At 39.8% G+C, this 14392-nt stretch overlaps 1 protein-coding gene across 2 annotated transcripts in view; it reads right to left on the bottom strand.

Moving 5' to 3' along the window:
• Window positions 1-14392, bottom strand: part of LOC117722015 (A disintegrin and metallopeptidase domain 3-like) — a 61913-nt gene that overhangs the window by 43345 nt on the left and 4176 nt on the right. For both annotated transcript variants that reach the window (XM_034520947.2, XM_076913917.1), the window contains exons 4-7: window positions 13341-13419; window positions 8342-8418; window positions 7728-7905; window positions 4836-4901 (exon numbers count right to left, since the gene is read on the bottom strand). In XM_034520947.2, the coding sequence (XP_034376838.1) occupies window positions 4836-4901; window positions 7728-7905; window positions 8342-8418; window positions 13341-13419 (400 nt within the window). The remainder of the gene's footprint in view (window positions 1-4835; window positions 4902-7727; window positions 7906-8341; window positions 8419-13340; window positions 13420-14392) is intronic.

The following is a 14392-nucleotide window of genomic DNA, read 5'->3' on the forward strand; positions in this document are numbered from 1 at the left end:
AAGCTGCAGACACTTCACGAGCTCTGGAAAAATGGGAGCCGTGCCTGTTAGTGGTGCTTAAATGGAGTGCTTTGAACATGATTACTCCAGAGGAAACATGAAATACAGTTTGATTGCGGTGGGGGGGAACAAAGATAGAGGCCCACAACTGGACCAGTGTGCAGAGAGTGAGAGACCTGGGAAACCTGATGACACTCCATCCTAAATATGTCTATCAAATTCCTCCCCTCAGGGCTCATGGAACCAACCATGAGGAAGAGGATGTAGGAAGAGCAGAAGAGCCACGGGTGATGGAGGACACCAAGGAAACAAGGCCTTCCAGACACAGCAGGGCCGATGGGCATATGAACTCAGAAACTGTGGGAACAGGGCCAGCGTGGGTCCGTGCCAGATGGGGACCCGGAGCTGAGGTAAGAGGCGGACACATGCTCCTTTCCTAACCCAGAAGCTGTCTCTAATTGCGAAGAAAAAAATAGTTTTCTCCAATGGACTCTCACCGGGCCAATAAGCCCCACTTAAGGACCGCTTGCCCAGCAGTAGATTGTAGGAGGAGCTAAGGTGGGAGGAGTAAGGAGAAGAAGAGGAGAAGGAAAGTGGCACACCACCAAGTTCGGGCATGGATTCACTAGAAATTTAAGTCTATTCACCTGAGAGTAAAAGTTGTATTTTAAAAAGAAGGAAAGAAAGAGAGAGAGAGAGAGAGAGAGAGAGAGGGAGGGAGGGAGGGAGGGAGGGAGGGAGGGAGGGAGAGAGAGAGAGAGAGAGAGAGAGAGAGAGAGAGAGAGAGAGAGAGAAAGTGATTGGCGCTGATAGGAGTCACGTGACTCCAGTGCAGGAACTGTGAATAAAGAGACTGTTAGCAGGCAGGTCCTCTGCTGAGAGAAATTGTAGGCTGCTCTGAGCCAAGAGAGCCAAATAAATAAGACTCCATTGTGGAGCAGTTACTGATTTAAGTATAAAGTTAAAATGTAGGGATTATTTGCTTTTAGGAAAGATTTATAAACAGATTTTTCCACATCACGTGGGGATTATCACCTGTGGTTTAGAATTTAGGGAAAATTGCCACTGGCTCTAGAATAGAGAGTACAGTGTACGAGTGGAAGCTGCTCTGGAGTACAGAGCCAAACAGATAGATGGTATGAATAAAAAACTGTTCTAGGCAGGGGGCTGAACAGAAAGATAGTGTAAATCAGGTGTGTTTAAATGATATAAAATTATATTGCCTCACAGGAGACTCGGGTTCTGTCTAACGTGGGCCCCGCGGGAATTCTGGGTTCATTTTCTGCTTGGCAAAATAGGGAAGGAAGACGGGTATGATTTTCAGTTTTGTGGTTATATTTTTGCTCTGGGAAAGAGGTTAAGATAAAGATTTCTCTGATTACTGGCTCAAGGATATTCTGTTTGGGGGAAAAGATTTTGTCTGTGTGTTTTCAGAAGAGCCAATTAAGATATTTCTGCCTTCCAGAATTATATGGATTAGACATGACAGAGGCAGGCCACGAGAATACTAGATTCCAGAATTCAAACAAAAAATTATCTTGATACCAAAATTTGTTTTGAGAATACACAGAATATTGCAGAATATACAGCCTTGGTATATCTACTCATCAAGCAAGCTGAGCAGACCTGCTCAAACCTCTGATGTCCTGGAATTTCATCTGGATGCAGTGAAGACACAGACATCAGAGGCTTATCAATTTACTCTTCCCTCCTCTTCTAATATCTCAACACCCAAATTCAGCTTGTAGAAGTTAATGAAGAGTTAGTGCCCTTATTCCCTGGGCTTGGGGACTGAAGTGGTTAATATTAGGCTGTCCTTCCAGGGAAAAGTAATGGTTTTATTGGAACAGGGAGGAATAGTTATAATTGGTTATATATTGTTAGGGTGTTTTCTAGATTTTAATTAGAAATAGCTGAGAGGAGTTAATGAACAACAGTCCAGATTGCCTTACATAGATAGTTGGTTTTCAAAACGTCAGAAGTCCACAGAAGTGACGTTACTAACATTTCTGTATTAATGTTCATTCTGGTTAGAGACCTGTATGCTCCTGACACATTCCCTGTCTTGGATTCTAAGAAGAAATTGAGCATCTTGGGAGTTATTCCAGTTGTGGTGAGACAGCCACTAGGCAAAAATTGCCTCTTTACATCTACAGACAAATTACTGTCCAGAAAATGACACCCTTGTGTAATAGTCTACTGATTATGTCTGTCAATACAGAGTAATCAGCCCTTAATAATTCTGCATTACTAGGTCTGTCAGATCATTCTGGGCCAAAAGGCTGAAGATCAGATGCTCCAACATTTTGCAGTATAGGGACTGTCCAGGTGTTCAGTGGTCTCTATAAATTGGCTAAGTTTTAGAAGCTATGCTTTGTACTTCCCATGATTTCAGTTAACTCAGTCATTCTGGATTTCTGATGCGGTTGAAGACTTATAGTCTCATAGCCAATCCTGGCTTTTTACTTTGAGAGAAAAGATTTGAGAGAATGGTTTTCAGCTAACATTCATTCTAAAGCCAAGAAATAAGCCAGGTTCAGAACTAAGTCTTTTAGTTATGAGAGATGACAGAGGCTCTGTTTAGTCAACAAAATGGACTGGGTATTAGGTCTATCTTGTACCTTACTGATACAAATTGGTATAGTCATGTTCTAACTGTATTTTGAGAGAAATTTTTTTTTTATTTTAACAGGAAGGGTGATATATAGGAGGAGCTAAGGTGGGAGGAGTAAGGAGAGGAGGAGGAAGGGAGGAAGGGAGGAAGAGGAGAAGGAAGAGGAGGAGTAGGAAGTCAATGGAGGAGCAGGAGGTGGCAGGACAATGGAGGAGAAGCATGTGGCCTGGAAAAACTGCAAGTTATAAGGGTTCTCATAGCTGGGGAATAGAGTAGTGTAATGGTAAATCTGCCCAATCTAGGCATGCAGTTTATATCCATAAATATTGAGTTGTGTTTTCTTTGACCGGTCTTATTTGGGTCGGAGATTTACTACAACAGTAGACGACCAACACAAAATGAACTCAGTGGTGGCGTCTTTGGAGGTCCTTTATCTCATGAAAATGTCAGGACTTTTTTCCTTTTTTTCACTATAAGTGTTTTGCACGTATTTTGGCTCCCGGTTTTGTCTTTTTATGAGATAGCTGTGTGTGCAGATGTGTGTGTTTATGAGATAGCTGTGTACACAGATATGTGTGTTTATGAGATAGCTGTGTATGCAGATATGTGTGTTTATGAGATAGCTGTGTATGCAGATATGTGTGTTTATGAGATAGCTGTGTATGCAGATATGTGTGTTTATGAGATAGCTGTGTATGCAGATATGTGTTTATGAGATAGCTGTGTATGCAGATATGTGTGTTTATGAGATAGCTGTGTGTACAGATATGTGTTTATGAGATAGCTGTGTATGCAGATATGTGTGTTTATGAGATAGCTGTGTATGTAGATATGTGTGTTTATGAGATAGCTGTGTGTGCAGATGTGTGTTTATGAGATAGCTGTTTATGCAGATATGTGTGTTTATGAGATAGCTGTGTATGCAGATATGTGTGTTTATGAGATAGCTGTGTACGCAGATATGTGTGTTTCGGGGTCTGTATGTGTTTCTCCTGAGTTGTTTTTGTTGTTATTAGTTTTTTTTCTTTCTGTTTGTTTTGTCCTATTCTGATTTTTTTGGTTGTCTTTTCTTTTATAATTATTCCTTAGATGCCTGTTTTGTAAGGAGAGACAGAGAAGGGGAAGATTTGGATGGGAGAGGAGGAGGGGAGGGGAAGCTGCAACCAAAAGAAACTGTAAGAAAAAATTTTTTTCAATAAAAGAAAAATAGAAAGAAACTGGAGATTTAATTAAGAATCGTTTGCAAGGACTGTAGGTAAATGGAAATCTGTGGGGCAGAGCAGGAGGCAGGGGCATAAAACCACACTGTGATACTCATGTGACCCAAAGACGAAACCTTTGGGCAGGACACTAAGAACCAGTGAGTGGTGGGCCAAGAAAGCCAATACTGGAGATGAAGCAAGTACTCAGGGTTATACACTAGCTCAGTGGGGGAGAAAGGCAGTATGCACATACTGTTTAGACAGGAAAATGCTAAACCATTTCATCTTCAACATATGTAATGTAACTTCCACTAAAGAAGCCAAGCAATTATGACACATAAAATAAGCTCAGGAGGTAAATATTTGAACTGGTTATCCAATTTTGTAATTAATGAAATAACTCCCAACATAATGGAAATGAGCCTGCTAGTCTCTCAGATAAAGACAGGCTATTGTGTAGTAGAACATTTACATACAAAGTCATATGCCATGGCTATGATCCTTAATGCCAGTATAAGGTCAACTGGTTGTATGTTGTTATGCCCTGAAACACTTTGGCACACTTTTAGGCAGAGAAAAAAAAAATACCTTTGGAGACTAAGTCCCCTTATGGTAGCACCGACTGGTAGGAAACTAAACTCAGTCTTTCTGAGTTCCCCTCCCAAGTGCTGGGATTACTGGAACATGTCATCATGACTGACAGTTGAACAGAGTAAAAACATTTATATTAAATAGTGAAGAGTGGACAGGAGAGATGACTGAGTGGTTAAGAGCACTTACTGCTCTTCTAGAGGGCCTCAGTTCAATCCCCAGAACAGCACACAGCAGCTTCAGTTACTAAAGTTACTGGGGATCTGACTCCCTCTTCTGGACTCTGAGAGTACTGCATGCACATAGAACACAGACTTATAATGCAGGCCAAACACCCAGCCATACCCATGGGGTGGGGGGAGTTCCCTATTCACATTCCTCCTGTTTCTCTGCAACACAAAGATGTTGGGAAGGCAGGTCCCTCCTACCATGGCTTTATCCACGATTATCTTTACCCTCAAAATCCTCTTGGTTAATGTCGAGTTTGAAGCTTTCTGCAGAACAATAAAAACATCAATAAGATAAAACCTTCAATCAGGTACACGTACATCTGCTAGAGTACTGATTCTGGGCTGTTTGCTGTACTTATTTTAGTAACATGGACAATAGATACGATCTCTAGTCTCAGAATTCTTTAAAGTGTTCTAAAGACAGTATGAGTGGACTGTCTCGGTCTCATAGGAAAAACAAAGTATGTTCGGTCTCATAGGAAAAACAAAGAAAACCTTGGCTATTTTAAAGGTGCTTCCTTCCAGTTTTTCTACCTTTGCTGAGTGCCTTTCATTGACAATGTCTGTGGAGTTATTCATCATTTATTTGTAAAATAAAATGTATTAGCCACAATGTATCTTGTCATTACTGATTTGACTTGTGGCTTCTTGAACATTTATTTTTTGCAACATGGTTTATTTATTTACAAAATTTAATAGTTAATAACATGAAATGTGCATATGTGTGCATATATGTATATATGTGTGGATGGATGGGTGGGTGGATGGATGGATGGAGCTGGCTTCTGTGACCATAGAGGTCAGTTAGTCCAATGTCTAGAGAGTAAGCTAGAAACCTGAACCTGTTCCAAGTCCAAAGCTCTCAGCTGGGTATGCTACTAATGTGTGGCAATATCTATCCTTTTACACCCATGCAGCGGTTCATGGTTCACGCCACTTTAGTTGGGCCATGAAGACTCCAGAGCTGGAAAATGTTGGGCGTCTCTGAACGTTGCTCAACATCACACTGCTTCACTTGAAGTAAATTGGGTTGTACTCTATCATATGAGAAGGCTTTGACAGATCCACTGAAGGCTGAAAAGAATAAAATTTACCCTCCCATACTATTAGTGGTCTGACTCCAACTGGAACTTCAATGTCCAGATGCACAAGTCACTGCATAGAAACAATAAATCTGAAGAAAACATGATACCACCCCAAAGTTGACATTTCCACATCAACAATTACTGATAGCAGAACAGTGAAATGTCAAAGATTTCAAAGGATGATTTTAAGAAGATAACTAAGATTTAAAAGAACATGCACAAATGTCCAAACAAATTCAAAGAGAACACGAATAACAAACAGAATGGGAGAAGAAATTAACAAAGATACAGATTTTCTAAAAGAGAAGGAGGAGGAGGAGGAGGAGGAAGAAGAGAGAGAGAGAGAGAGAGAGAGAGAGAGAGAGAGAGAGAGATTTCCAGAACAATGAAGACATTGTTATTTTTTTTTGGCTCAGGTTGTTAATCTCTACTCACACGCACACCTTTAACAAATTAAATAAAAAATAAGGAAATAGTGACAGGAAATTTGTCACGAATTAGGCTCAAGCCTCATTCACCGTTTTGTGCTGATTTCCATTTTATACGAACACTGAGAAAGTGTATCTAGAAATTAACTTATTTATGCTCAAATGTAAAGTTGAGCAAATATTGTAAAGGCAGTCATTAGGATACATACCAAACATCACTTGGGGAGTGTGCCTGCTATAGGCTGCAATTATTTATAAGAAAGGTTGATCCTTGATTCTTTTTTCTATGCTTCCCAAATTAATTTACTGATTAAAGGGAAAACCTAAATGTAAAGATGGCACAGTTGCATAAAGTGTCTACTTTTAAATTTAAACTAATATTATTTATATATTTATGTCAGAGACAGAGTGAAATCAAAAGGAGCAGTGCATTCTACAGCAGATCTTAGCTGGAAATATATTATTTTGTCTGTTCTTATTTTCATTTTTTTCTCCTATATTCATTTATTTCATATTTTAATAGATTTATTTGCCAGTATTGTTTTATTTAGGAAGTAATAAGTATAAAATAAAAGAGAAAATATGCATTCGTATTAATAGAAAAAATAAGAAAATTGGAGCAATTGCCAAAATTAAATTACTTTTATTTTTTAAAAAATCTGAACATGTATGAGTGTACATTCATAGTGAGGCCCATGAGAGCAGATGCAGCAATGTCCTGAGTACCATCTCTAGGTTGTGAGGTTTGAGACACTTTCTAGTTAATATTGTCACAACTTGTTTTACTTTCAAAGTTTGTAGCAAAGAAATGTTTTTTTTACAGGGCAAATGTATCGACAAAGAAAATATGAAGTATCAGTAAGTAAATCCATGACCAATTATGTTAATGATATGCAAATTCATGCAAATAGTTATGCTATGCTTCTATACAGACTCCTCATATAACTATACAAAAACTGCGGTAACACATTTGATGGATTTTTTTTTTTAATGTATGTTTCCTTGTTATTTTCTTTTTTTAAATTTTTTCTTCTTTTCATTGGATATTTTATTTATTTACATTTCAGATGCCTTTCCCTTTCCCCATTTCCCCTCCCTAGAAATCCCCTATCCCATCCCCCCTCCTCCTTTTTGCTTTTATACCATTTTAATTACATGCAAGTATTAAGGTCAGTTCTAGGTTGAGGAACTAGCAATACAATAGATGCAAATAGTCAAGGAACAAGCAAGACAATAAACAAAATTCCATGAACACTCTTGTGATCACTGTTTCTAGGGGCTTATCAGCATGACCAAAATATCTAAGCCTACTTCCCTGTCCTAGCCCAAAGTCATTTTCAGGCCTGAAGCCTAATTCCTTGTTCTAGCCTAAGATTTAGATTCCTGCCTGAAATTACTTCTTTGTTCTAACCTAATGTCAGATTCCTGTCTGATCCTTGTTATTTTCTAAAGACTATCTGAGGAAACCAATGCTATCTTAAAGAATAATTCCTATCAAAACACTTCAACACTGTCTCCCCAGTGTATCCAAATCTCAAACTTAGAATATAAGTAGCGCAGGTGAAGGTCAGACTCACCTCTGGTTTTACAAGAATTCGGTATGACTGACTTTCTTGCTTGGAACTGGTATAGTTTTCTTTGAAGGGAGAATAGTTAATTTCATTATTCTTTATTTCATAAAGTATGTGTTCAAATGTAGCTGAAGACTCTAAGGGTTCAATTCCGTAAGTGGTGTTCTCTAACTGCAACAAACCCCTAAGTATCAGAGGAAAAAATTAAAAAAAAAAAAAAAAAAAAAAAAAAAAAAAAAAAAAAAAAAAAAAAACACAATTACCATAGACTCCCACTGAGAACTTGGATTAAGTTTTAAACCCAATGTCATATCTGCCTCCCCTCCGCTTAAGAACAGTTGGGGGCTGATGTGTCTGGGGAATGCAGAGTCTTTTCCTTCTGCTGGCAGGCATTTTCTGCTCAAGTTTTATGATGGCAAAATACCCAAGTAAGTACATAAAAGGACAAGAGGAAGAGGCTGGAGTAAAAGAGCTGGCTCCGTGACCAGTGCCACCACAGTCTATGGTCTGGTTGGTGTGTTTGTTTGTTTGTTTGTTTGTTTGGAGGTGAGTGCTCATTCTCTTCTCACAGGAAGCTGGGGGCTGACATACAATCTCAGTGCACACTTCCAGAAGGGTACCTGAGACCTGAGCAAGTGCTGACTGTCACCATCGATGCTGGGATCTCGACAGCATGTCCTTGATAAAAGCAGTGACTCTAAGAAGAAGCAGAAGAGGTGCTGAAGCTGGTTGCCACACGCGTCCCTCAGGATCATGCTCACACTTCCTGACTATGGAGTGGACATCCACATTCAGCCATCCCATTGTGTGCCTCATGGTCAACAGCCTTTCCGCCTTCCCAAATATGCTTCCCGAGCACCTTCATGGGCTTCGCTCAACAGCACTATTCTCTCTCTGAAATATTCTTTCTGTAGCTTTAATTTTTGACAACTATTTATGCTATTCATCTGAATTGTTCCCCTTTTTAGCCCTTTTTAGCCAGATTTCCTAAGGGCATAGGGTGCACCCACTAGACTTTACAAGATTAGGATAAATTCAACTATGACTATTTCATTCCATTTGGGGGGGGGGCTTTGTAAATATTTCTTCATTTATTTCACATGTCTGCACGTACGTGCCACGGTGGGCATTCAGAGGTCAGAGTTCAACTTTTGAGAGTCGGTCCCTCCTTCTACCACGTGGCACCTGGGAATGGAACTCTCTGGTCATCAGGCTTTGCCAGAAGCACCTTTACTCACTGATCCATCTTGCCGGCTCATAAGTATTCAACTGACATTTCTTCACCTTGCTTTTTCTTAGGAAGGTAACTAATCATCACTGGTGCAAACACTCTGCCTTATTGACTTTACCAATGTTGGCGACTCCCAAACCTGGCCACAAGCACGTCTTTAGTGAGTCCCTGCTCCTCGTGGGCCTGAACTGTAGTGATTTACAGAGTCCTTTTTGTTCTACACTGTGAGACTTCCCTGCCACCTCATTGCCCCCTTAAAGTGTGTCTATGTGTTAAAAGCATCCAGGAACGGATCTCCATTTAGTCCAACAAGACATAAACCCCATCCCAAACCGTATTGCCAGCAATTAGAACAGCAGGCTGCATCTCTCCACAAGGGCAGTCATTAGAGGCCAGAGAAGCACAACATGCACCTTCAGCACAGTGTCCAATCCGCTCACACTACAGGGCTTTCCCCAGACAGACAGATCCCCACCATGCTGTGTGCCAAGCAACAGGAGCAGCAACCTGTGGCTACAAGTGGTGCCAATGGCGTTTCCCAAAGAAGTACAAGGTAGCCCAGGTCCTCACCCACAATTAACCACAGGGATCCACTGGCTGTGCTTTCTGTAAGTTGTCACCAAATACCTACATAGTAAGAGTCACTCACATAGAAGTGTGATAGACAGCAAAGCAAAAGGTTGGCAATTCATGAGAGGAAAGCCAGAGACAACTCACTCTGTCCCACAGTCTCACGTAACCTGTGTGGCATGCCATACCATCTGACTCAGGGACCTACCCTACAAGCCCAGTAGACCCAGGGCTACTATCTGACCCAGTAGAGGGAGGCTGGCCCAATTTCCCAAATACTGCTTTCAGGGTAGCAGCCGCAGCCCTAGAAAGAGGATGAGCCTCCTAGAATCTGGATTCAAGTAGGAAGACAAGGACTTAGTTCGTGTGTCCAGTGCTCCAACTTTTCTAAGAGAATTTCTCAGAGCGGCATCTGTACCCATTCAAGGAGTTGTAAAGGGTGTGGCACAGCACGCGTGTGCGTGTGTGAACGCGCACACACACATGTCTATTGCAGCACTATTCACCATAGTCAAAATACAGAACCAGCGTGCATGCTCATTAGTGGATAAATAGATAAAGAAGATGCCATAGAACCTATGACAAAGTCAATTAATTAGAGGGGGACAGTTAGGGAAGAGGTGCAGGCCATGGAGGACAGAGGATAAGATATGAATGAAGTCAAAACATAACGCATGCTTGTCTAAAATGTCATAATGAAACCTGCTTTACACAGTTCATATAGGATATTAATAAAAGAAAAAATATTTTAAAACACTACTAAAAGCAAAATAATTTTATGAGTACAACATTATGTGTGCTAGCTAATAATAGCTAATCTATTATTGTCAAAGCTGTTGAAAAGATAACAGAATCAAACCACCAGAGGACACAGCCATCCTAAATGTATGAGCATCGAATAAATGTCCCAGCTTCAAGAACCTTGCCACAAATACTGATAACTGAGGAGAAACACAGACCCCCAAACAGTGTCTCAGTGAGAAAGAAGGAGAGAGAGAGAGAGAGAGAGAGAGAGAGAGAGAGAGAGAGAGAGAGAGAGAAAAGCAAGGCAGAAAACAGCACTAATCCTACCTATGCCCTACCTATGCAGAAACCCCTCCCTGAGCATGCAGCAGAAAGTATACATTCTTTCCAAGTGACCAAAACAATTCACCTAGACGCATACATTAGGTGGTAAAGCAAACTATCATGAGTTTACCTGGTAGTGTGCTTTGGGCTACAGTAAAAAGTCAGAACAGAAACCAGGAACACGGAACAGACAAAAGTTGCTGACTACTTAAAAATTAAGCAGCAGGCTTTTGGAAACTTCCTGAGTCAAAGCAGAAGACTCAAGAGAGGTTTTAAATATTGTGTTGATTATATGAACCTCTAAATTGAAAGGACAAGGACCACATTGCTGTGGATGCAGAGAAATTCAAGTGGAGAGGCACAAAGTGGGCATAGAGGCTTATGACAAAAAAGAGGAAGCAGACAGAAAATAGAAAAACGGCAAGGAACTCCTAGTCAGGTATGAGGAAGGATAGAAAACACACAAATTCTAAGAAAGAAAATTGAAAGTTAGAAAACACCAAGAAACTGTAGATTTGATTCTTTGATAAGTCCAACAAATTAAAGAAACAAACGTGTAGGTAAGAAAGACAAATTAAAAGGAAAGAACACGGAGACCATTCTTGTGAACTATAGAATACCTTGCACTGCCTGCTGTCATGGGGGACAATACGGAGACATCAACAAACCCACATCGTGCACCAGCGCCTGAGACCACAGAAGGAACACGGATGTAACTTGGGTCAGCGTGGCTACAAACGTTAAACAGCCTGAGCTGGCAGCTAGAAAGCTCCCGCGCTGCCCCACGGACGTCCATGGGCTCAGACCCCTGGCGGAGCAGCTCATCAAACATATCAGCTGTTAAAATGGATCTTACACATCCACGGTGACGCAGCTGATACTTGCCATGTTCTTACAGAGGCCAGTGTTGCCCTGATGCAAAAGTTGGACAAAGTTAATACAAAAGAGGAAAGAAAGTCGTAGACCGATGGCTGTAATGGACTTACAATAGTTTCTTTGTAATCGTCACCAGTGTTGTGCATGTTTGAAGGAGCCTATATTAAAAACAAAACCAAAAAACTTTGGTTTTTTTTTTTATTACCTTTTTTTTTTTTTAAAGAGTTCTATGGTAGAATTAAATTTTTTTTCTTGGTATGTGAGATAAATTTGAAATCTAATTATCAATCAGTCCATGCCATCTATAGTGGAACAAAGAAAGAAATGTTTTATTGTTTTTATTTTATCTTGCTTTACTTAATTTTTTTTCTAGATGCCTGCCTTCTAATGAGAGAGAACACTAAGGAGTGAGGGTTTGGAGTGAGTGAGGAGATGCAGAGGATTTAGGAGAAGTTGGGGGATGAAAACCATAATCAGAATATATTGTATGGGGGGGATCTATTTTTAATTAAAAAAAAAAAAAACAACCAAGCAAACAAAACTAAGCCAGATGTACCATGAAACCCAGCTCCACCCACTCTGGGTTCCACATGCAGAAGAAAGGGATGCAACATTCTAAAGATGCCTGCACACCCTTGGCTAGGGAAGCATTGCTCACAATAGCTAAACTATGATGTCAGTAGTGGTCGTTTTTCAGCTGATGAAAAGAAAACAAGCTGTTCCCTCCGCTATGATCACACACACGATAGGGAATAAAATTAAAAATCTCATCAGTCTAGTACAAGGAGTAGAAGTGAGGGCCCTACTTCCATTAATAATAATAAAAAATTCCAGAAACAATAAGCCCAGCCCACTCAGACCAGTACCACAGAGTCTCTGCCATGTGTGGAAGCCAGAAAGGTAAATCTGGTTCTGGAGCAGTGATGGCGAGGAGCTGGGGGAGGACGAGAGAGAATGGATGATGAGAAGCATGATTTGTTCATTGCACATGATGCCCAAGTGTTGAAATGCCACACTAGACCCTGTTGGTTTTCACAATAAGTGTTAATCAAAGTTAATTGTAAAATGCAGATATCTAATAGTCTCTGCCTTAGCTCTGATAATGAGTTTTGCAAGGTGCATCAAGACCTTTAACCTCAGAGTTACGTCAGAATCCCTTATTCTACAGTCATTCCCATCAGAGAGTTTTTGGATGCCACCCGTTTTCCTCCCATCCACCAGTGCTTGCGCTCGTGCACCTGAGTTGCTCCGGGTGCAGTCTGCTTTTTCTCACCATTTTCCCTCCACTATCTTTCTAGATGGGAATTCCTACCCTCTCCTCCACTGTTTGGGGCTTATGAGACATTCCCAACCTTTCAGCGTGCCTTACCCTTCAACCCCTGCCTTTTCTTTTCCAGCTCAAATTTGAAGTAGTGAATCTAAGTGCTCGTGATACCACAAACCTGTGATTCCGACAGCGATTTGGTCACTGGCCTAGGCTCCTTCATGATGCCTTGCCTGAAAAATTATCACCACACTTGGAGGGAGGGTACATGAGAGAGGTTGGCGGGAGTGGGGGAGATAAGGGGTCAAGTGGTATAGTAATTTTTCAATTAAAAATAAATTTAAAGAGTAAAAACTAGTTTCTAAAGGTAACATATTACATGAATCCATATATATATATATATATATATTTCATATATAGAGACAGATTTTATATATATATATTTCATATATAGAGAGATTATATATGGATTATATATATTTATATATGCATATATATGCGCAACAATTTCTAAATTAAAAACCATGGATATATAAGACAGTAAAAGTACCACTATACACTCACATACAAACACACACATACACTCTACACAGTAGAAGCTTAAACTTACCTTTAGTAAAGAAAAATATGGTTGCAATGTTTCCAACTTGCTACGCAAATATGTCGCAAAAAGTGGATGTAAAAATGACCTATTTCAATCAAAATAATAATATTTTATTGTGATAATATGAATAACATATAATTTAATAGTTTATTAACATCAAAACTTCTAGATTAACTAAAATGTACATTTCACAAACTCAAATATCTTAGAATTACATAGACTTGTGTTTTTATTATTAGATTATGTTCTAACAGTATGTTAGATGCATTAAAAACACTAAACCAGGGAGCAGTTAGTGTAGGGCTATGACAAATTATACACACACACACACACATCAAATTAATGGTCACAACTACATTGTGTCATTTCAGTTTTAGTTTATATTAACCACAAACATGCCTCATGGCATGATAACCTTAGTATTTGCTTGTGAATAGAATGAGTTCATTATATATTAGCATCCAATGTTTCTCATAAAATTACAAGCCACCTCAAAATTCAGAATACCCATTTCTATTTTGTCTGCTTAGAACACTTAGTTTCATGCCCTGTTTTTAAACTGTTCTTTCCCTGATGTCTAACTTTTTTTTTCTGCTTGTTTTGTTTTTTTTTTTTTTATATAGTCCTCAGTTACTAATCTTCAGTTAGACATGTAGCTGTTAAGTATTTCTCGTTCTGCAGGGTTCCTCTTTGCACCAATGGCAGTGATTCTTGTAGGTCATGAAATGTGATTCATTAGCTGTTGGCTTTAATGCTTGCACTACTGGGGTCCTGTACAGAAAGCCCTTCCCTATGCCAATGCATTTAGACACACTCCCTACTTTTCCCCTTTATGAGATTCGGGGTACAAGTCTCAGGTTGAAGTCTTAAAGCCATTTGGAGTTGAATTTTCTGCAGGGTGAGAGATAAGGATCTAGTTTTACTCTTCTACATGTAGCTGTCCAGTGTGACCAGCAACATTTGATAGACATGCTATCTTTTCTCCAAAGTGCACTCTTGGCCCCTTTGTCAAACATCAGGTAGCTTTACGGGTGTGTACTTATGTTAGGGTTCTCACT

Source organism: Arvicanthis niloticus, chromosome 16 (genome assembly GCF_011762505.2).
Source record: "Arvicanthis niloticus isolate mArvNil1 chromosome 16, mArvNil1.pat.X, whole genome shotgun sequence".
Lineage (NCBI taxonomy): Eukaryota > Metazoa > Chordata > Mammalia > Rodentia > Muridae > Arvicanthis > Arvicanthis niloticus.